The 22498-nt window shown below is 43.0% G+C and overlaps 1 protein-coding gene across 10 annotated transcripts in view; it reads right to left on the reverse strand.

Moving 5' to 3' along the window:
- Positions 1 to 15038: 15038 nt before the first annotated feature.
- Positions 15039 to 22498, reverse strand: part of ASIC4 (acid sensing ion channel subunit family member 4) — a 949912-nt gene continuing 942452 nt past the window's right edge. For 8 of the 10 annotated variants that reach the window (XM_068246014.1, XM_068246013.1, XM_068246015.1 and 5 more), the window contains one exon: positions 17098 to 20183. In XM_068246014.1, the coding sequence (XP_068102115.1) occupies positions 20070 to 20183 (114 nt within the window). In that variant the 3' untranslated portion in view covers positions 17098 to 20069. Of the gene's footprint in view, positions 15120 to 17097; positions 20184 to 22498 lie in introns of those variants that run through there. The other 2 variants (XM_068246012.1, XM_068246011.1) reach the window with 2 other exon arrangements.

Consider the following 22498-nt stretch of genomic DNA (forward strand, 5'->3'; position numbering starts at 1 on the left):
GAAAGGAGGAAATGAGGCCATGTTGTTAGCATTACTGGCTGGTGTCCTGAGGACTCACAGGTGTCTTCCGTATGTTTGCACAGAACAGGCGGAAGGATATAATTAGCAGTCAGGAGGGAGGTGCGGCCGCTGGCAGTCTGACGCGTTCTGTGGCCTCGTCTCCCTGAAGCTTTAGATCCGCCATCAGGAAGCTTTCAGCACATCTTGAGCCGGTCGTGTCTCCAGCATATGTAGCCTCTGGCTTATTCCTCTCATGCCAGCAGTAATTTGTTCAGCTGGCAGCGGAATAGCACACAAGACTCCAGGCATACGCCGTTACCTCTGTGTGTGGAACTAAATGCAGGATGCTCTGTGTGTGCAGGAGACAACTTAAAGTGAACCTGAGATGAGAGACATATGGAGGCTGCCATATTTATTTTCTTTTAACCTTTTAGCAGCCAATGTATTTAGAGGCTTGAAAGTACTCCAAGCCATTTTATTTTAGCATATTTTTTTCATTTCTTATTTGGTATATTTCCTTGCTTCTTATTAGTACTGCTGTAATGTGTATTTATGGCCACTTGTCACTAGGGGGCAGTGTGAGACAATAACAGAGGACTTCTGCTATCAGTTAATGTATTTTCTGCTAGCAGAGAGAGACCAAAGCATTCCAAGAATTTACAGCACAACGAGTTCTGTCAAGTGAGATCAAAAGCAGTGCACTTATCTCAAACAAGATAACTCTATTGAAGCTGCCGATGGGTTAAACAGTACCAATTGCTGTGCAGTTTTGTTGATCTTCTGGCATCAGTAGTGTCTGCGTCACAGCCCTGAAACAAGCATGTGGCTAATACAGTCAGACTAGAGTTAGCACACCTAATCTGCATGGTTGTTCAGGGTTTATGGTTAAAAGCATTCCACCCAGCATTTTGAGATAAGAAACAGGGACACTTTAAGACATGCCCCTGCCACACCTCTAACCACGCCCCCACCACACACACCCCCATCATCATGCATATCACAAAGAATTCAGAACCAAAAGATTTAGTTTTATCATTCAAACCACACTGGTCCTTTCTATTATCATTTGTTTTCCTTCATTTTAACATATCAAAATAAGAAATATATCAGTTTAACCTCCCTGGCGGTAAAGCTCGGGCTAGCTGCCGGGAGCTCAATGCAGAGTATAGCGAGCAGCGGGCGTTTTTACTCACCCCCCGGGGGATCCAGACGTCGGTAGCCATTCTCCTTCCTGTCCTCCGAGGCTCTGAATCACTCTGGTGAGATCGCCGTCATCAATCTCACCACAAAGTTACAGTGCCACCTGGAGGATGGAGGTAAAATTGTAACGCTGGAGTCCAGTGGGTGAGTAGGTGCTGAGGCTGCTGCAAGCATTCTGACGACATGTTTTTTTCCTGATTTTAGGGTCTGAAACATACTGAAAAGACCATAAAATCCGGAAATAATCATACCGCCAGGGGGGGTAATTGATGGGAATAAAGTTTTGAGTCAGTTAAACACATTTTTCTTTAGAAAAATACATATATTTACATAGATATGTCTTGAAAGAGGGAAAATTGAGGAAGAAAGAGGGACAGAGGTATTTCGTTCCCAAAGAGGGACTGTCCCTCTGAAAAAGGGACAGTTGGGAGCGATGCTAAAAGTGTTAGAGACACAGAATCAGGGGGACAGCCAGACAACTTGTATTGTTTTTCTTAACAATAAAACTTGCACTGTTTAAATGGAAATAACTATTACAGCCTCCATAGGTTTCCCTTTAAAGCACACCTGAACTCAATCAAAATTTACCAAAATGCTCTTGCCGGCAGAGTTTGGGGGAAATGCACCCTGTATGTATTTAGAGAGTTTAGCCTGTTTAATGCCCCCTCAGTTGTGTCTAATTACAAGATGTAATTTGATCTCCCCAGTGCCACGGCAGAGATGGCAGATAAGCTCATTTGAAAGCATTTTTAAATGAGTTAACAATATGTCTGCTTCCATGAAACAGGAAGTAGAAACAGTGCAGATTTATTGTAGGATTTGTATCAGCTGTAACATAGACATGTTTTTGTATAGGTTATTATGCTGTTGTGTATCTTTTAGAGCAGAGTGGAAGTTCTGAGTTCAGGTCCACTTTGTGCTTCCTTTTAAAGGGAATCTGAAGTGAAAATAAACTTATGATATAATGATTTGTATGTGCACGGTGGCGTAGTGGTTAGCTCTCTCGCCTTGCAGCGCTGGATCCCTGGTTCGAATCCCAGCCAGGGCACTATCTGCAAAGAGTTTGTATGTTCTCTCTGTGTCTGCGTGGGTTTCCTCCGGGCTCTCCGGTTTCCTCCCACATTCCAAAAACATACGGATAAGTTAATTGGCTACCCCTAAAAAATTGGCCCTAGACTACAGTACTTACACTACATAATATAGACATATGGCAATGGTAGGGATTAAATTGTGAGCTCCTTTGAGGGACAGTTAGTGACAAGATATATATATATACACTGTACAGCGCTGCGTAATATGTCGGCGCTATATAAATACTAAATAATAATAATAATAATGTGTAGTACAGCTAAGAAATAAAACATTAGGAGCAGAGATATGAGTCTAATATTTTTTTCAGTGCAAGAAGAGTTAAGAATCTTCACTCGTTATCTATGCAAAACAGCCGCTGATCTCTCCGACTTTCAAAGTCACAGAGAGCTCTGTCTTCTGAAGCTTATTATCTCAAGTGTCTGTCACTGTATTTTTTTTTCTGCAAGGGAAAGTTCAAAAGTTCACTAGTATGCTCTGTGAAATGATTTAGACTGCTGAGTAGTGTGTAAACTGCAAATATTAGAGAATTATGCAGTTATAAAAAAAAAAACTATATAACTGAAAATAAAAATATGAGAATATTTTCTTTGCTACTAATGTTCTAGTAATTATCCGTACTACACAACCAAGTCTGTATAAATGTTTGGATTATTATTATTGGATTATAAGTCATTATATCATAACTTTTTTTTTCGCATCAGTGTCACTTTAAAGGGAACCAGAGAGGAACGGGGGGGGGGAAGGGAAAGATTTCATACATACCTGGGGCTTCTTCCAGCCCCATAAGCCTGAATCGCTCACACGCTGCCGTCCTCAGCTTCCTGGATACGCCGGTACCGGACCCGTCACTTCCGGCGGACGCGGCCAATTGTCCGCATCACAGGGGCTCCCTCCATACACGTACGCATGCGGCTGCGCAGTAGGCAGCCACATGCGTATCTGTATGGGGAGAGCACCCTGTGATGCGGACAATTGGCCGCGTCCGCCGGCCGACTCGCGGCAATGAGGGGACCCGGTGGCGGCGGATCCAGGCAGCGGAGGACGGCGGCGTGGGAGCGATCCGTGCGTATGAGGCTGGAGGAAGCCCCAGGTATGTATGTGTCATCCTCTTTGGTTCCCTTTAAATGCAATTGAAACGTATATAAGGCCAGCAATGCAGTGCACCTACCACCAGGTGGTGCCCCAGCTTGCAGCTGAAGTTATGGCCAGAAATCGCCTTGTTTGACTTGCATCCTTTTACTGCTGAGACTGTAGAGTGATGTACAAATAGCCTGCAGTTTTGTATGTCTGTCTAGTATAAAGTGGTGCATGGAGTTTTTGCTTGTGCTTAAAAAACTGTGAAGTATTGCTACCATGCCAATGTAAACGTCCCATTACAAAATAATTACATTCAGTTTGCCATACGATTTTATTGGGTGAAATAAAGCCTAATAGTTGTGTTTCAGTTTAAAAATGCAAATCAATTCCCTAGTTTAAAAAAAGTGCAATTATAAAGTAAACAAATCTCTTAACAAATTTAGAACTTTCTAATTATTATTCTGTTTCCATGGAGACCCCGGTTGGACTTTTACCACCTACACCTGTTGCATGGGGTACAGTTTTCTGTTTTAAAGAGAACAGTTTATTTATAACTGCGGCAGATCACAGACGACTGGAACAATTAAGCGGCAATAAAAGAACTTATAGTGTATGCAAAATATCATATCTCAAATGATAATTATGTTTCTTCTTAAACAAGAATAGCTTTGGTAAGTGGCTGTTTTTTCCTTGATGCGCCAAGTACTTTCGCAAATTTTAAAAATTATACTTCTAATGACGGCAATGAGACAATATTGATTTCTGTGGGGCCGGGCTGAAATCCAGAATCCAATAGCATGTCACTAGAAATGCTGAAGCCAGAATTGCCCTCTCTCCCCCGGCCTGACCATGATTCTTGTAGCCTGTAGGTTGTTTTAGAGGCACTCACAGGAATGAATATCTAGGATTAAAGAGGCACGGTCGTGACATATACACCACATTCCAAACCTAATGCTGGATCCACACCATACAATTTTTTGGCAGATTTACTTGCCAGATCGATTATTTACAGCATGTCCGATCTGAGGATCGATCGTTTTTTTTAGCGATTTTCTGATAGATTTCCTTAGAAGCAAACGGAAATCCATTAGAAAATCACTCCAAAAAACCACTGATCCTTAGATGGAACATGCTGGAAATAATCGATCTGGCAAGTAAATCTGCCCCCAGAAATTGTATGGTGTGAATCCAGCATTACATATTTTATACAAACTTAATCATAAACATCGTATCGTTAAAAGATTTGTGCCAGACAAATACAACAGATTAGGAGAGCAGCTGATAAAATGCCATTACAAAGTAGAAAAAAGGTATTTAAAGCTTCTGGTGTCTCTGGAGTCCTGTGATCATCAAGGTGGAGGATCCTCCAGAGGATTACAGTTAGGCATAATCCTGCTATTCGGCTACCTCTGATTCATGCTCAGAAGCAGAAATGGCTGCAGTGGGCCCAGAACTGCATGAAGACTAGTTTGAAACTTGTCTTTCAGTTTTGTTTACTGATGAGCACCATACAACCCTGGACGATCCAGATGGATGGAGTGGTAGATGGTTGGTAGACGGCCACCATGCCCCAACAAGGCTGCGAAGTCAGCAGGGAGGTGACGCAGTCATGTAACTGGGCGGAAATAAACGGAGAGAACTGGTGGGCCCCTTTAGGGTCCCTGAAGGTGTGAAAATGGCCTCTGAAAAGTATGTGGAGTTTCTGACTTACTACTTTATTCCATGGCACAAATTAAAGAACACTGCTTTCTGTAACAAAATCACCTTCAAGCATGATGTGAGGATCCGCTCGGCTGCCTGCGCAGGCAGGCAGCCTTTTGACCACTGTTCAGGTCTGCATTCTGCAGGTCTCTGGAAGAGAGACCTTTTGTCAGTTTGGCAGCTTGCTGCTGAGGAATTTGCATACGTTTGTCATGCAGATTGCCTAGCCACATCCTTTGTAGGCTTGCTCTATATATACCATGTGATATCACAGATCTGGGCTGGTCATAAAGGTTAGTCCTGTGAGACACTCCTGAGTGTCAGCCTTGCTCATTGTTTGAAGATTAGCCTAGAGTAATGCCTGGGACTGCAGTAGGCAGGTTCCCTAGTGCAGATAGGATTGCATATCTGTTTTGTTTGTCCGTTGCGATTGTCCTGTCCCAGCGGTGGTCGACAGGAGATCGTTCTGATCTTTGTTCTTGGAGTATAGCTGGAGCAGCGGTTGCTACTAGCTATCTCAATCTGCCTGTCTAGCTTGGATCGCACTCGCCTTGCGCTAGTGCTGTGGATCCATCTGATCTGCAACTCTCTTGCTGTACTTGGATCACACTCGCCTTGCGCTAGTGCTGTGGATCCTTCTGTTCTGTCTTCCTGGATCGCACTAGCCTCTTGCGCTAGTGCTGTGGATCCTATCTCTCACTTATTCCTGTTTTCGTGTATCTGTCTTGTCTGCTACGAACGCTTGCTGGAGGCTCGGTGAGGTAACCGTTAAGCAAGCGCTCGCGTCCTCTGTTTCATGTTTGTCTGTCGGTGGTTAGTTAGGCGTGCTTGTCTCTGTTGTGCTTATCACGCAGAGACCGCGCATAAACGCGTGCACTGTTGCGAATGAGTGCGGTGTTCGCGTTTAGCTAGCGTTTGTTATTTTCCTTCTCTTCTCATTGTATGATTTGCTGTGCCTTTGCTACTCTCGTGCTCTGCCTTGCTGTGGCCTTGTGTCACCTCTGGCAATCGCCTCTCTCACGATTGCGTTCCTACTTCATATCTGCTGTTGTGTATGCACCGTCGCGGGTTGGCGACTAGTTTGGTGCACACACATACAATCTGTCCCTTTGCTCAATCTCATTCAGGGCTATCTTGCCCTGCGTTTCTTCCCTTCGTGCAATTCCTGTATGGCGTGTGTAGTAGGGCAGAGGAGCTGTTCCTCTGCACTCCACAGCTCCACCTGCCGACAGGAATTTCCCTCTACAGGTGCATTGCACCTTTTGCTGGGTTCCCTCAAATTACACGCTTGTGGAGGATTTCCGCAGTGTCAGCGCAGGTCTTGTGCGCTGATCACGGAGAGAATTCCACAATCGTTACACATGACAATGCACCACCTAATGCTGCAAAGGAATACCTCTGTAGCATTAGCTGCTATTGGCATAAAAGGAGAGAAACTCATGGTGCGGCCCCCATCCTCCCCTGACTTGAATCCTACTGAGAACCTTTGAAGCATCCTCAAGCAAAAGATCTATGAGGGTGGGAGGCAGTTTACATCCAAACAGCAGCTCTGGGAGGCTATTCTGATATCCATCCTGCAATGGCATTCAAGGAGAAACTCTCAAAAAACTCACAAGTTCAATGGATGCAAGAATTGTGAAGCTGCTATTAATTAAGGGGTCCTATGTTAATATCTAACTTGACCTGCTAGGGGTGGAACCCACTAGATCGCTGTTTTGAGCGTTTAGGGATCGTTTTAAATCGTTATCGACTTCCCTAAACACTTCGCCAATATAAATGGATGGGACAAGTTCCACAGTAGCGATTGCGATTAGCCAAATCGCAATCGCAGGACATGCAGCATTTTGGGAGCGTTTGCGCTACAATGTAAAGTATTGAAGCGCTGGCAAACTAAAAAAAATATAATTTGAAAGGACCAATCAGAATTGACATCACTAATCGCAATCACAATCACTGACAAAAAGCTTACACTTTTTAAAATTGTTACCAAAATTAGCGAAAAACACTCATGAAATCACTTACAAAACGCAAAATAAAAATGCTACCGATTGCCATTTACGACTTGTAGTGGGTTCCAGGCCAAACCAGAGACGAAACACCCTCATATATTTTACCATATTTATCAGTGGGAACATTAGACAAAACACCTACCCTGCTCTCTGTTTTATCCTTCACTGCTCAGCCTGCTTGTTATCAGCCCTGATAAAAACCCAGCCAAGCCCAAGCCTGCCCCCTTCTGGCTCTATTGTGACCCCTTCTGGCGCTATTGTGGAAAATAACATCCTCCAGTGGTAGTCAGGTGCATCTCATTTGAATGCAGGATGTGTACTATGTCTACTAGTAGTTCTTGCACACTTCGTGCTTGTAGTCATTGAATACAGTCTGTCCTAAGTAGCGCTGTCCATTGTTTGCTGTCTACAAAAATTATGCTGACTGTACTTGCATTGACAATTTAGGAAAATCAGAGAAAAATATTGTTTGTATAATCATTTGAAACGCTGTGTAGTAGAATGCAGTTAATTATTCAGGATACCCAATTTTATGGTAGTTTTCCTGGTTTCAGCATCAGAAACACTTCCTGTATCTATATAGTTCTGTATATCGGTTTGTAGCCACGCCCTCCTAGTAATGTGTAGCCTAAGATGTTTCGCTAGGTGGAATTCATCTCCCAGAGCATTCTGGGAGATCAGGCATTCTTTTCACTGGGTTCGGAATTCTCAGTAAACATACATTCCGCAGAGCTGCACCTGACAGGACTAAAGCTGTCACACTTGTGATACATTTCTGAATGTAAATTTTGGTAAGGGAAGATTTTACAATTGACAAACACTGACTATATAATTTATAAATGAATATTGTCAAAAAATAAGCTCATCCTGATGGTCCTTTTGGTAATCTAAAGTGGGAGATGGGACAGAAAAAGTGGCAGTTGGGCCCCTGACACCCAAGAGTCCCGAGGCACCTGCCTACGTTGCCTTGTGGATGACCCTGCTTTGCCCAAAGCACGTTGTTCTTTCACTCATCCCACCTGCCAAAAGCTGTTTACCTTGAGTGGGTATCACTTAATTAATGGAGGTGGGCCAAGAAACAGAGGGCATAGAGGTGGCATGAGGGGTAGAGGAGAGGCCATCTGACGTTTACGTGAGGATGAATATTTTGGAGAGATTACAATATTTTGTCGATGCAGCACTGTTTTCTTGTAGGACCCATTTTATCCCCCAGTCCAAAAAGTGATATAAAAACGCTCTCTAAACGGGGTCCTTAAAGCAGCATGGACAGCCATACTATTCCAGTAGAAAAAAAACCCAAATACATAAGTTGATAAATACTTGTTCTACTTACATAACATATGCATTTTTCATGTTTTGATTTCAGTGAATGTTATATAGTTAAAAAGAAAACTGTTGCAGGCATTTTCCATTTTGACTTCTTCTGACTGAAGCCAATCCTGATGTCATTTCCTCCCTTCACTTTTTTTTATCTCTTAGAAACTGAACTGTCATATCTAGCTTGCTTTGTAAACACATGTGAGCACAGCATAGATCCGATTTCAGCCTCGTGTCGCACTGAACTGCCCTCAACCAATCAGTAATGAGAAGGAATGTGGGAGGGGAGATAACAAGCTTCCTTCTCCTTGGCAATGTACCAAATAGAGCCAGGCTGACTCAGATAAGATTTATTACAGCAGAAACATTTCTGATTAGATTGGAATGCTTGCCATGGAGGGCTAGGTTGCCCGCTGCGTAATAAACACAGAGTAGTGGGTAAATAGAATTTGAGTTTGTGACTGACAATCCCGCTTCAATGCCAATAAAAAAAAGGTTTATTCAAATATAGTGAAATAAAAAAAGTGGAATAAATATGTACAAAACAAACCTATTCTGCGTATTTCTTTTTTTTTTTTTACAATCGAACGAATGCCTGCTACGTGCGGAGGAATTGATTTTCAATGTTCCGTCGTGTCCCTCGGTACCCAACATTATCTTAATCAACTCACTGCTATTATGTGAAATCTTCGTTTTCAGCCATCTGTCTCGGCAAGCCAAGGAAACCATTTTGAACAACAGGCGTTCCTTGTAACACCCGGCATAATAAATCTGTAACCGTTCTCCGTTCTTATGGAAGAAAGCTGGAAGAGCGCCTACAGAACGTATTCTTCCCCCGATCCCTCCTGGCATCGCTTCTCTTTATGTAAGGAGAAAAAAGAAGCACAAACAAACGGATTTTCAGCCTTCAAAGCGGCATACGCCTTCCCGCCTGCACCCACGAGGGACGATTCCCGACATTAGAACACATTACATTCAACGTGTTCTTGTGTGATAAATTGTGTCTTATGTAAATCCCTCACTTCAAAGCCCCGACCCGTCTTACGAAGCATCTGTGCGCGCATCTCGCGGTAATGACAAACGCCGGAGTTGTTCAGCATGCTCCATGCGTGTTTAACTCCGCTTTGAAGTGCGAAACTGCTAAAGAATTCTGCATGGCAGCTGAAAGAACTGAGTGCACAGGTTGTGTCTGCTGCGCCCGGGGGACAGCACTGTCCCGTGTATTACACACAATTGGCCCAATTACCTTAAAGAGTACCTCCGGTTAAAAAAGTCTGTCATGACAGGTTCTGTCTGAAAGGAGAACTGTAGAGAGAGGTGTATGGAGGCTGCCATATTTATTTTCATTTAACCAGTTGCCTGGCTATCCTGCTGATCCTCTGCCTCTAATACTTTCAGCCATAGACCCTGAACAAGCATGCAGCAGATCAGGTTTTTCTGACAATTTTGACAGATATGACAAGATTGGCTGCATGCTTGTTTCTGGTGTGATTCAGCCACTACCTCAGCCAAATAGATCAGCAGGGCTGCCAGGCAACTGGTATTGCTTACAAGGAAATAAATATGGCAGCCTCCATATACCTCTCACTACAGTTCTCCTTTAATGATGATGGATCTAGGGGTCTCGGGCTTAAATACTTATCTGACCCAATGTCATTAGGTCACAGGTGAGGCTCCGCCCCCTCCTTCTCCTCAGGACTGCAGTCGAAGTCATGCTTCCAAAGTCTGACAAAACTCTTCAGAAACCTCTGCCCAGCCCCAGCTCGGCAGACACCAATCAGGCCACAGCAGGGACGTAAAAATAGCCATAGCAGTCATAGCAGCTGCTTTAGGGCCCTGGAGCAAAGGGGGTCCAGTGGGTACTTAATGTACATTATATACTTACATATAAGCCTAATTTTTCAGCACTAAAAATTTGCTTAAAAGTTACACCCTTGGCTTATATGCGAGTGAGTGGGGCAGAACGGATGGTGGAGCAGGTTTTGTTATTGTGTATAGTACCTCCCCTGAGGAAGGCATACAGCCGAAACTCGAGTCAGGAGAGGAGTCTACGTGTTTTATTACATGCAATAAACAAGCTCTGCTTCTAGTAAGTGATTCCTAAGCGGTGGCCATTCATTTCGCTACTCTCTGCACTATATGTTGCCTATTTCTTTTTTAGGCTGTCCGGTGCGATTTTATTGGCACACGGAACTACATTGCAGTGCAGCACGCACCCTACTGGCAGTAGGGCTTGACGGACCGGAAACAGGAAGTGGTAGAGCGAGCTAGCTCTTATCCCCCGCCGCTGTGATATCGGGATTACTTGAAATACAGAGATCGGGATTACAGCAAATATTTGGGCAGCTAGATGTAACCTCTATTAAGGTACTGTACTGTCATCTGCTTACATCTCGAGTGGGCTTGCATAGCCCGGGGCAAGTTCCACAACCTTTTTTGCGCTGAGGTACTTTACACATTTTCTCCTTCATCATTGGGTCTGAGCCGACCCCACCTCTAGCAGCAACACATTCATCCACACAAGCGCAAACTTTTTCCTTTTTTATAGGTTTTGTTAATGGCAGAGGAGCGTAAGAATTGTGCAGTGCACTAGTGATCCTGCTCTTGCCAGCTGCCTCCCTGCTGTGTCCGTTCCCTGATGCCCTGCAACATGGTGTACAGATTGTGCTGCTTTAGACTACTTGTGTCCCCTGGCTTGTGGAGCGGAGCGTGCCAGCAACGTGTCAGCGGTGCAATGATCAGGGATTCTTCCTGTGTGGCAATCGCTGTGTTTATTATCTATGATGCCATCTAGTGGCATCTTGAGACACGGCTGTATCATCCTTGGACCTTGGGGTATATCTGGCTATGGGAGGGCTGACGTGTACTGGGGGCACATCTGGCTAATGGGGAGAGGGCTATACTGGGGACAGGGGCTTATACACGAATCAATCACTTTTTCCTGGTTTTCGAGGGCAAAGTGGGTACCTCGGCTTATACGTGGGTCGGCTTATATGCAAATATATATACGGTATTTACCATTAACTTTCTTGTGTTTCTCCACCCGCTGACTTTGTCTCAGTGTTCATGAACTATGTGTAGTGTAGATTGCATGAGAATATAAATTGCCCAGTTAACTCCTATCCATAGGGAATGGGCAGTTGGCATTGCTTAAGAGTGCCTACATCTGAGGGCCCCATGAAAGTTTTGCTATGGGGCCCCATGATCTCTAGCTACGTCACTGGGCCACAGCTGCCGAGCTGAGGGCGGGCTGCAGCCACACAGGCGTGGCCCTGAATTTTTTTAACATGCCACAGCCACAATATCGAGGGGCAGAGCGATCACCTGGTCAGAGGGTTGTTGCCAGAACAGGTAAGTATTTAACCTTATCACCCTTTCCCCCCCCAGTCCTCCATCATTAAGACGGATCCTGTCATGAGTGACAGGCTCTGTCTTTTTACCAAAGGTACTTTTTAACGTAGTTCTATTGAAACAGACATGGAACGGCTAAAATCCAGTAACCTAATATCATTAGAAATTGTTTTCATTCTGTCTTGAAATCCTCAAACTCTTGTTCCCACACCTCCTGCCTGTCACCAATTTCTACCTTTGAAGTGTTATCTCTCTTATTTCTCTTCCTCTTCTCCTCCAGTGATAAGTGCTTCCAGCCCACAGAAATCAGGAAGCATTGGCTGGAGGGGGGAGAGAGGAAAGAGTACATTCCTCAAACTGAACAACTTTATACCGTATTCAATTTAACTGATTGCCGACCGCATCACCACGATGGGCGTGGCCGCGGCGGCAGCCCCAGGACCGCCTGACGCAGATTGGCGTAAAGTCCTGAGGCAGCAGTTTGCATATTGCCTCCTGCTCGCTTCAGTCTCCGAGCGGGAGATTGTTAGACAGCAAAACCGCAGTCTATTTACATGTACAGCACTGCGTTCAGCAGCAGCGCTGTACTGGGGACAGCCGTGTGGCACAGCTGTCCCCCTGGGGCACATGAGAGTGATCGGCTCTCATAGGCAGAAGCGATCGCCATTATTGGCTGGCTGGGGGGTGGACGGGATTAAAAAAATAATAATAATAAAATAGTAAAAAAAATACAAAAATATTAACATAAACATTTATTTAGAAAAAAAATAAAGGGGGGGAGGGGGGCGATCAGACCTCACCAACAGAGAGCTCTGTTGGTGGGGTAAAAGGGGGGGGGGGGGGGTAATCACTTGTGTTGTTGTGTGGCCCTGCAGCTTGGCCTTAAAGCTGCAGTGGCTAATTTTGATAAATATAGCCTGGTCTTTAGGGGGGTTTACCACTGTGGTCCTCAAGTGGTTAAAAGCTGAAATTCTCAAGCCTTGTTCACATGCTAGATAGTCAACTACCTACTAGGAATCTAGTGTGCATACAGCGGCATCCAGTTCCCCCTCCTTCCTGATGTGTCTTGGACTGGCAGGGCATCTCCTGCAATTGCAGGCCACTCCTATTTTCCTTCTAATATCCCCACCCATTTTGCGGCATACCCCCAGCCCTCCTCCCATCCTCCAGAACAAACCCCTTGAACTGTGACCTCGGAAATCGAGTCCCGAACTTTCTGGGTGACTGTGATTATGTGTGTGTACGCAACTTAAAGTGAACTGACTTCTAAACAGCAGCCATGACAGTCTATTATAAAATCTGCTTAATTTAGCTGCAAAACAAAACAAGCAATAGCCTTTGAACTTTACAGTAGTGATGATCAAAATGGGCTAATTAATGGAAAAAATCGTAATCACAGAAAATTACGTGAAATTTAGTAGAACTACAACCATACACAATTTTTTTTGTTTTTGTAATCACGATTGTTTTCGTGATCTAATTTTTGTAATTACTGTATATTCTGGCACGAAAGACTACTTTTTAACCCTTGAAAATCTTCTGAAAAGTCGGGGGTTGTCTTATACGCCGGGTGTCATTGATGCCGGGTGATACGCGATGCAGATACACGATGCGTGCACGCGACATACTGATGTGTAATTACCAGGTGCTGGAGATTTGGCGGTCTCTGCATATGCTGGAGGGGGTTGGGGGGGGGGGGGGGGGCTCACCACCCACGTGCTAATGTCTAGGACACCCAGGGTATGAAAGAGATTGCGTTGTGCCCATAAAACATGCCTCTTCCACCTGTCTGGCCTGCCTTATCCTGTTACCACATGTGCGAGATCTGAGAGGTAGAGAAGGCGGTAAATAGGATAAATGGGCGGGCAAGTCGGGTGAAAGAGGCGTGTTTTATGGGCTCAGCGGAATCTATTGTTTCATACTGCTCTGATAAACAGGGAAAGCTGCCCAATCCGCTTGGAGACAGATAATTATTTATGACCAATCTGCTTAGGGAGAGGGAGGGTTGACCAATCCAGTCAATCCCCTGTATACTGTTATATACTGGGTACCACATACAGTACAGAACCAGTATCTGTTCATACATAGCACCAGTATATGTTTTTTTAATTTTGATTTGGTGTGAGTTGGAAGAGGGGTAGTCTTATACGGAGAGTATATCCCAAACTCTATATTTTTACTGGAAAAGTTGGGGGTCATCTTATACGCCCAGTCATCTTATTCACGGTAAATTACGGTACTAAAATTGTAGTAATTACGAGTATTTTTCAGGACGCATTTCCGTGTAAAACTCGACATTATGAATGGGTGTTACTCATAATTTCATGTAATTTTCTTGCTTTACAAAAAAATATGAAATTACAAGTATCATGAAATAAAAAATTACGATTTAACGTGAAATTACAACACCAAATTACGAATTCAGAATTTTCTGATCATTACGAATTACAATTTGGGGTCGTAATTGCAAATTTTGTGTTGTAATTACCGTACTAAAATGTGAAATTACGGCTTGTCACTACTTTTCAGCACTGTCTTATGAGTATTATTTCTGTCAAACAAAAGTGTTCTGACTTCTGTTTACTTTTCAAGAGAGCCTGAACTGAAATTGACTGCTGTTTCATTGCCTTGCGCACATAAAAGCACTGTTTATTTATTATCTTAACCTTTGCAATGCAAAAAAGGAGACCTCAGACAATGTATTAACAGGACTAATGCTGTATGAACCTATGTTTATTTTATTATGTCACATGTTGTACACTTTAAAGCTAAGGCCCCATTTTCATAGCCAAATAGGTAATAATATATTTCCAAGTATATTCAGCCTTCTAAGTCATATCCAGGAGCATAATTAGCGTGTAGAAGCTCCTGCAATCACAGGAGGGGGAGCGGCAGAGATATACCAAATACCAACCTTCCCTTCCGCCGATACAGGGGACTAGACTTCACATCAGGCGTTTTTGTGTCTACAATTGTTATGGGTGTGAAGATCATGATGGCCAAACTTGCTTTATGACCCTTGTGAGATGGGCCCCCAGGCTGTGAAGGGTACTGAGGGGAGGAAATGAAGGGGTGTGAATACTGGAAGACCCCATGGGAGTTTCGCTGGGGGGCATCATGAATTGTAGTTATGCCACTGGTCATATCCCTCAAGCATTCTCCTATCATAGTCCTAAACCAAAGTCACCACATTCATTTAAGCAATCTTGAAGTGAGAAAGAATATGAAAGATACTTACTTCAGTAGAGAGAAGCCTCTGGATAATCCAAGGGCTTCCTTGTATTGTCTCACAGCAAACTTTTCCAGCACTGGGTCTCTTTATACTTGTGTGGCAAAGCTTGTTCAATATGTTTCCTGTGGCAATGCTCTATGCTGTTCCAGAAGAAAAACACAAAGCTAGCTCAGAGCCCATCCTCAATGGCTGTATGCTCAACAGAACTGACAAATATACCTACATTGGTCTGGAAATCAAACAGTCTGGAGGCCTTAAGCCAGCCACAGAGGCCTGAAAAGCCAAAAGCATGAAGGAACATTCTATGCCATCAGTAAAGAACTATACCACCTCAAACTACTGTCATCCTCCCGATCCTACTCTACGGAAGTGAAGTATGGGGCCCCATAAGCTACCCAGTTTAAAATGGTAATCTAGCCCAACTGAAATATTATACCTGTAATTTTGCAAGCACCTATTTTTTGTACATCGGAGTACCTCAAACATTGCGTGCTGAGCTGAGCTGGGTAGATTCCCATTACTGCTTGAGATGCAGGAGAGAGTGCTGTCCTACTGGGTCCACCTACAGAGAAGCCTTGATACACAATGGACACCAGGAAAAGCCATGTGCCCTGAAAGAAGTGTTCAGCTCCATGCTCACCCAAATCTATATTGACAGGTCCTAACAAGAGCCCAGATAAAACACATCACAGTCAAGAGCAAAGAGGAATATTTGAAGAAACGGAGTGAAATAGAAGCTAACCATATACCATTCCCTACAGAGAGAATATAAATTGTCCCCATTCTTAAAAAAAAAACCTCCACAACCCTAAAGAGAGGCAAATCCTGGGAAATTGAGTCTGGGAGACAGACAGACAGACAGACATACAAATCCAGAAGAGACTATGCCAACACCGTGAGCAGAAGACCCTCGAGGATGAGAATCACTTCCAGCTGCACGGCTCCAAATATACTGCAACCAGGGACACCTACTTTAAGAAATTGATGGACGTAATGCCAGACCTTCACTCCTTAGAGGATGGGAAAAAAATCTACATTCTACTGAGAGAACAGGAATCCACAGTGACAATCAATGCACCACCAATCCACATTGGTGGAACTGAAGTGGCGATAGTTCCCTGCGTCCGCCTCCTGGGCACCAACATCTCAAACGACCTGAGATGGAAGGCTAACACCAGCTCCACCGTGGCAAAGGCCCAGAAAAGACTCTTCTTCCTCTGTCAGCTGAAAAAGTTTGGCATGCCCCATCAGGTCCTCACAAGATTCTACTCTGCCACCACAGAATCTATACTCTGCTCTTCCATCCTGGTCTGGCACGCTGGTTCCTCCGTCAGCGACAGACAAAAACTCCAGAGGGTCATTAGATCAGCAGAGAGAATCATCGGGAAACCCCTCCCTCCACTTGATCTACTCTACAACTCGAGACTACACACTAGGGCGCTGAAGATAGCCATGGACCCCTCACACCCGGGCCACTGCTACTTCAGTCGCCTGCGTTCAGGGCGAAGATTCCGGGTCATCCCCACCAGGACCACGAGGCATAGGAACACTTTTTTCCCTTCAGCAGTCAATCTCCTGAACTCCACCCACGTCTCACCTCCACCCCATCCTTCTTAGGTTCGCAGACGTGCTTGGGACTTATGGGCCGAGCCCTCATAGCCTGCCTCCACTTTCTGTTGTATATTGCTAAATGCTATCTGTTGTATCTTGTTAAATGCTTTATCATGTATGCCTCTTGTTTAGTACACTATTTTTCATATCCTTGTAGATGTTGAGCTCTGTATGTGCCAAACCCAATTCCAGGCGTGATCCTGTCATGCTTGGCGAAATAAATGATTCTGATTCTGACTTTATGTCACGGTATGACACAGACACAGAAAGAAGCGTAAATGAACCACCTCCCCACTCCAGGACTCAGCTCCTTTCATGTTCCCATTTTTCCGTGCTTTGGCAATGCCTGAATATATCTTGGTCACGCCAATAACACTTTTTGATTTTAAATTTGAGAGAGACAGAGAGAGAGAGAGAGAGAGAAAGAGAGAGAGAGGAAAAAAGATGACACACATAGAGACCAAGAAATAGACATACAATCATTACACAATAATGAAACAAAGACAGTTAACACTTAAAAATACTTTTTATTTTATAGTTGTAACATTAAAATATTGTACGATTAAAACAAATCTTTGTTTTAGCCCCAGTCATAACATGAACAGACAGATACACCCCCGAGAAAGACTGCCTCATGACCAATTGTAAATTAACCTATGACTTTATTATGCACTAAAAGTGTGCTCTGCGCTCTCTTAAAGAGGTTGTGTAGGCAAATATAAAAACACTCTCAGGAGAATGCTAAATATTTAACAATACAGCAAGTGATATGCGTTTTACAGAAAAGAGCTCTTTTTTACATTGTTTACATTGGCTTCCACACCTGGCAGACACTGGACTTACATCCTGTTTTCCTTGATGAAATGTAACAGTCATAGAGTAGGATGCAGCAAGAAAAGTGAGTTACTTGGGAGCACCAGTGAGTAGCTGTAGGATCGGCATACCATTCTGGGTTCTTCTCATATCCCAGCCCCTTCAGCACAATGCATTATACGCTGTGGAGAGAAGCCAGTCTGTCTTAGCTTGGGCTGTCAAATTTTACCAACATTCATTGAGCCTGCCACAACCCCTTTAAAAGGAATGTGAGTGTTTAGGGCAAGTACCATCTGCTGTTTACATGGACACTACATCAAAAATACATAATGTCCTAGGACATGCTATGATTGGTTACCATGAATTGTTTGCTCTGGACCACATCTGGTTTAGCATTCAATCCTTTCGACGTATCTGACTTATCCAGACACTACTAGAAGGTCCAGAACAGAAATAACATATTAACATCTTAATTTTTTTTTCATATAAATTCCTCTAAATGAGGACTGGCCAAGTCCACCCAAAAATATAAATATATAAATAATTCTTATACATTGATAAAGATGATATTTTTAAATAAATAACGATGCCGTGATTGATGAATATAGCAACATGTTTCAATACATCTTCAAGGAAGCTATTTTCTATAGGTGTTGACGTTTTGGGGTTATTAGAGGCTAGAGTAACAGAACAAAAAAAAGTATGAGGCGATACCAAGATTTAATTTGCTTGTAGCCAATAAAATGTATTCCTCAAATTTCAACCCTAGCTACGTGTGTAAAGTATATTTGTTCATGTTGGAACCACTTGATGTTCTGGAGAGATGTTTAGAGCATCTGGTGTCTCCTTTCGGAGCTCTAGATGTTGTCCCACACACAGAGGCAGAAAATAAGCTGGTAATATGGACTTCACCTTTGTTTGTATTGAAGCGCCATCAAATTGTCTTCTCCATGCAACTCCTGCACTGACTTCCCATTGTTCTAGTTGTAACTTCTCTACACCACAAGAAGTGAATGCTTATCATAAATAACTCTGTGTGCGACCACTCCACTGACCTCTGCTGGTATGATAGCTCAAGAGCCCCTTACTTTCCTTATGTATTTACCAGAAGACCACTTTACTCAATGCTTTCATTACAATACTTTATATCTCCTGTTCTTTCTATATTTGGTTTTATGTCCTCTCACGTCTCATCTTTGGACTGACCCATCTACAAACGTCTCTGCCTGTGATGTGTGGACCTTTCTTTCCCTCCTACAGTTAATATTAACGGTAACTGGAATATACATACATCCTAAAATAAACTGTCATAGTGGGCTTAATTATTATCACTGTGAAGAGATCTCATGTCTACAGTTCTGTTCCTGTTCTGACGTCTCCTTGGTCCAAAGCTGTTCTTCAACTTTTCTTAAACTTTTATTCCTTTGCTATTTTTGCTACCACAACAGGACATCTAGTTCTACTGAATGAACAGATCTCCTTATTGCTTGTGTGAGTCATTTAGGACGTTCTCATTGTACTGTGGACGTAAAAGTGCCTTCTCTAGCAACACTACTAGTGCTTAGGTCTTTACTGATCTCCTACACCTCAGAGGTCCACTTTTCTTGTTTCTCTTAAAAAAAGTCTCCACTTCCCATTTTCCTTCTATGGCTAGCCCTGCAGACCTGAATTATAACACAGATGCTTACCATACTTATCCTCTTGTGGTTTCTAGACACCAAGGGCCTTAGCTTTCTCCTGCTCGCTATTAATAGTAGCCTTTTTGTGTACTGGTGGTTAATGGGCCTCCCTAGTCGAACAAGCTGAAAATGCACAAAGTTTACAAAACCATATGGTAAGTTGTTGTGAACCAGAAGATGACTTATAGCGCAAGTCCATGAGTGTTAAAGCATGAAAGGCACTCAAGAATTGATGGACCATGCTGGATTCCTATGGGTCTTACCAGACAGTCCTACAAACCAAGAGCACATTCTAGACTGAGAGATCTTAGTCTGATAGACAATGCAACAAGAAAGCTGTAGTTCCATCCTGTCCTGTATTGGTTTGGCAATATACCGAGTTGGTGAACTGTGCTTTGAAGGATGAGTTATATATATTATCGTCATTGTGCCTGTGGACTTGTCCAGTGCTGCATATGAAGCACCCTTTGAAACAAGCAAAATATTATATAAACACCAAATGACTTGTTGACTGTGCTGATTGATAAGTGTATCTGCCAACCATAGTAGTACTCCCAAATAATCTCTCAATAGTCAATCTGGTTTTCGTTTGAATACATGTCAAGCTGTCTTCTAGTTCTTGATATTTTATTTGTGCCTCTATGGAAGAAGCAGACAATTAACTGAAAACAATGACAAAGGCATATCTATGGACAGTGGTAGAGATTGCGTGACAACCCATATCTTGCAGTGCAGAAAGTGGACTTCCAGTTGACTTGAGAAACAGAAGGGAAATGAGGTTTTGCAGACATCTTCAGTTACTAAAGTTCACCCTCTCCATAGGCTTCATAAGGTCTTGCACTAGGGGTGTCCTTAAAAAAATCCAGCCAATCCAAATGTTGGTGGCGTTAATAAGTCAGTTGGAGGCAGAAGATTTACACACAAAGTTCTTGCCTCAACGAAGGGACGAATTTGGTTCTGGCGCATATGACCACACCATTTTTGCTTCTAGCAGGCAAAGTCCTCGAATACCCCATGGTGTGTGTAGTGCCGATGATGGTTCGGTAGCATTGTTGTGGCATAAGCTCCTTCTGGATGCCTCCCATGGACCTCAGTGGAGCTCTACAGTGAACAAGAGGGATAAAAAGGAGCTGAATGCAAAGTTGTCACCTATTTCTGAGTTCTGGGATAATCCCAGGTTTGGGACATTTGGACCCGGAAATAACCCTGATTTGTACCAGAGGACATCTCAATGAGATTAATAAACTTATTATCCAATGAATTCAGGCTTTTTAAAGAGGCACCATAACAAAATATAGCCCACCATTAACCCATTGAAGCTCCAGGATGTTAAAATAAGTCTCTGCACTCTCTTCCCTACAAAATCCTAGATAACACTGTTTTGTTATCTCTGAACTGATAAAAATGCTATACAGCTGTTATGCTAGGAATACACGTTTCGTTTTTGCCTTCGTTTTAGCCTTCGATTCGTTCAGTAAACGAATCGAGTGTTGAAAACGTATGTGAAAATAGTCATAATCTCATTATAGTTTCGATTAATAGACCCCAAAAACGAACGACTAGTGATCGAACATGTTTGATATTATCTCTCTTTATCCATCTAATCGAGCCATTGGTAGGCTTGATGGCTGTTCAGATCGATTATATGTTCGTTTATGTTAGTCCGTCCCTGTAAAAAGGGATTTTCGTTTCGTTTCTTTGCAGCCTTCGATCATTGGAAAAACGAAACCATCAGAATCGAAAAAAAAAACGAAACCGTGGGTGGTGATATTAACCGTACGGTCGATTATTTCGGGAACGAAAAGGACAAAAGGCACAATCGAAACGAAGGCTAAAACGAAGGCAAAAACGAAACGTGTATTCCCAGCATAACAGAATGAAAGAAAAGCACTCTCCTTCCCCTAGGGAATTCAATGGCAAGCCTAATGAATTAACAAGTGGAAAAATAAACATTTAGGAGCAGACAAATGTAACTATTAGGTAGTGTATACAATGTGTTACTAATACATTGTCAAAACAAAAGAACTGTTTTAATAAACAGGAGATATAGACAAATAAAATGTGAGTGTTTAATGTACAATAGGACTGTTTACATTAAAGCTATAATGTATGAAAGTGAATAAACTATCTATTTTTTTCACTTTTTCCCTATTTTCATTTTAAAATGCATAGAAAATAAGGTACCTACTGAAAACAACTACCAGCCACAAAAAGCCTAATTTGTCCTGAACAAAACAATATATAGATCATTTAGTGGTGATAGTTATTGATAAAGTTATTGCCAAAGTAATCAGAACTGAGCTGAATTGTGAAAATGACCAGGGACGCGAAGTGGTTAATATGTTCAATATTATATTAGATTGGAAGATTCTTTAGATTGTAAGCTCACAAGGGCAAGGCTCTCTCACCCTTTTGTGTCTTGGAATTTGTTACTCATTTATTCTTATTAATTTTGTCACTCTTATTACCAATTCTGTATTTTGTTCCAACTCTGTATTTAGTATATTTGGTGTATACCATTGTCTGTATTATTTTGTACCCCATGTTTGTCTTCTTACTTTGTACAGCGCCACGGAATATGTTGGCGCTTTATAATTCAATAATAGTAATAATAATAATAATAATTAGCTTGGTTTCAGAATCAGCATTAGAAACTTCCTATAGCTATATATTGGTATGTAGCACCGCCCTCTCACTGAGGCTTAGCCTAGGCTGTTTATTATGCCGAATTCTCCACCCCCCAAGCATTCTGGGAGACTAGAGATCTTTTCTACTGACTTTAGAACCTTCCACACACCTGCCAGCACTAAAGATGTTGCCGCCTGTGATAAATCAGTGACAGAAAAGATTTGACAGTGAGCAAACACTGACTAAATAATTTATAAATGAACATTGTAAAACAATTCATAGTGTCTATGGATATCTATGGGGGCTGCAGGTCAGAACAAAAGTCAGACAAGTAGAATTTTCACAAGGACACGACCAATGGCTTCTTCCATGTTCTTCTCACTTTGTGTTATTTTTAGATCCTCTCTCTAGTTTTTATTTTTTATGCCCGACTACCCCTACTGCTGATGTAATAGGATCACATTAAAAGTTTTATAAAAAGCACAAATTACCTGAAACCCGTCAGTACGGGATGCAGACATGTGACCCCTGCGGCAGCACTGTTTTGGTGTCTGGCCAGACAGGCATCATCCCCTGATAGTCCTGTCGCCAAAACTATCCTCCACCTCACTGTTGCCCATGCTACACACAGGGGCGTAACTAGAAATCACTGGGCCCCCCTGCGAAAATTTGGATGGGCCTCCACCCAACCCGCTCAGGGCTGTTTTGGGGGGCAGGAGGGGTCGCAGCATGAGGGGAGAGCATTGGTCCCCTACATCGGGGGGGAGGGCCACTCCCCCCTCACCTCG

The sequence above is a fragment of the Hyperolius riggenbachi genome, chromosome 7 (assembly GCF_040937935.1).
Source record: "Hyperolius riggenbachi isolate aHypRig1 chromosome 7, aHypRig1.pri, whole genome shotgun sequence".
Classification (NCBI taxonomy): domain Eukaryota; kingdom Metazoa; phylum Chordata; class Amphibia; order Anura; family Hyperoliidae; genus Hyperolius; species Hyperolius riggenbachi.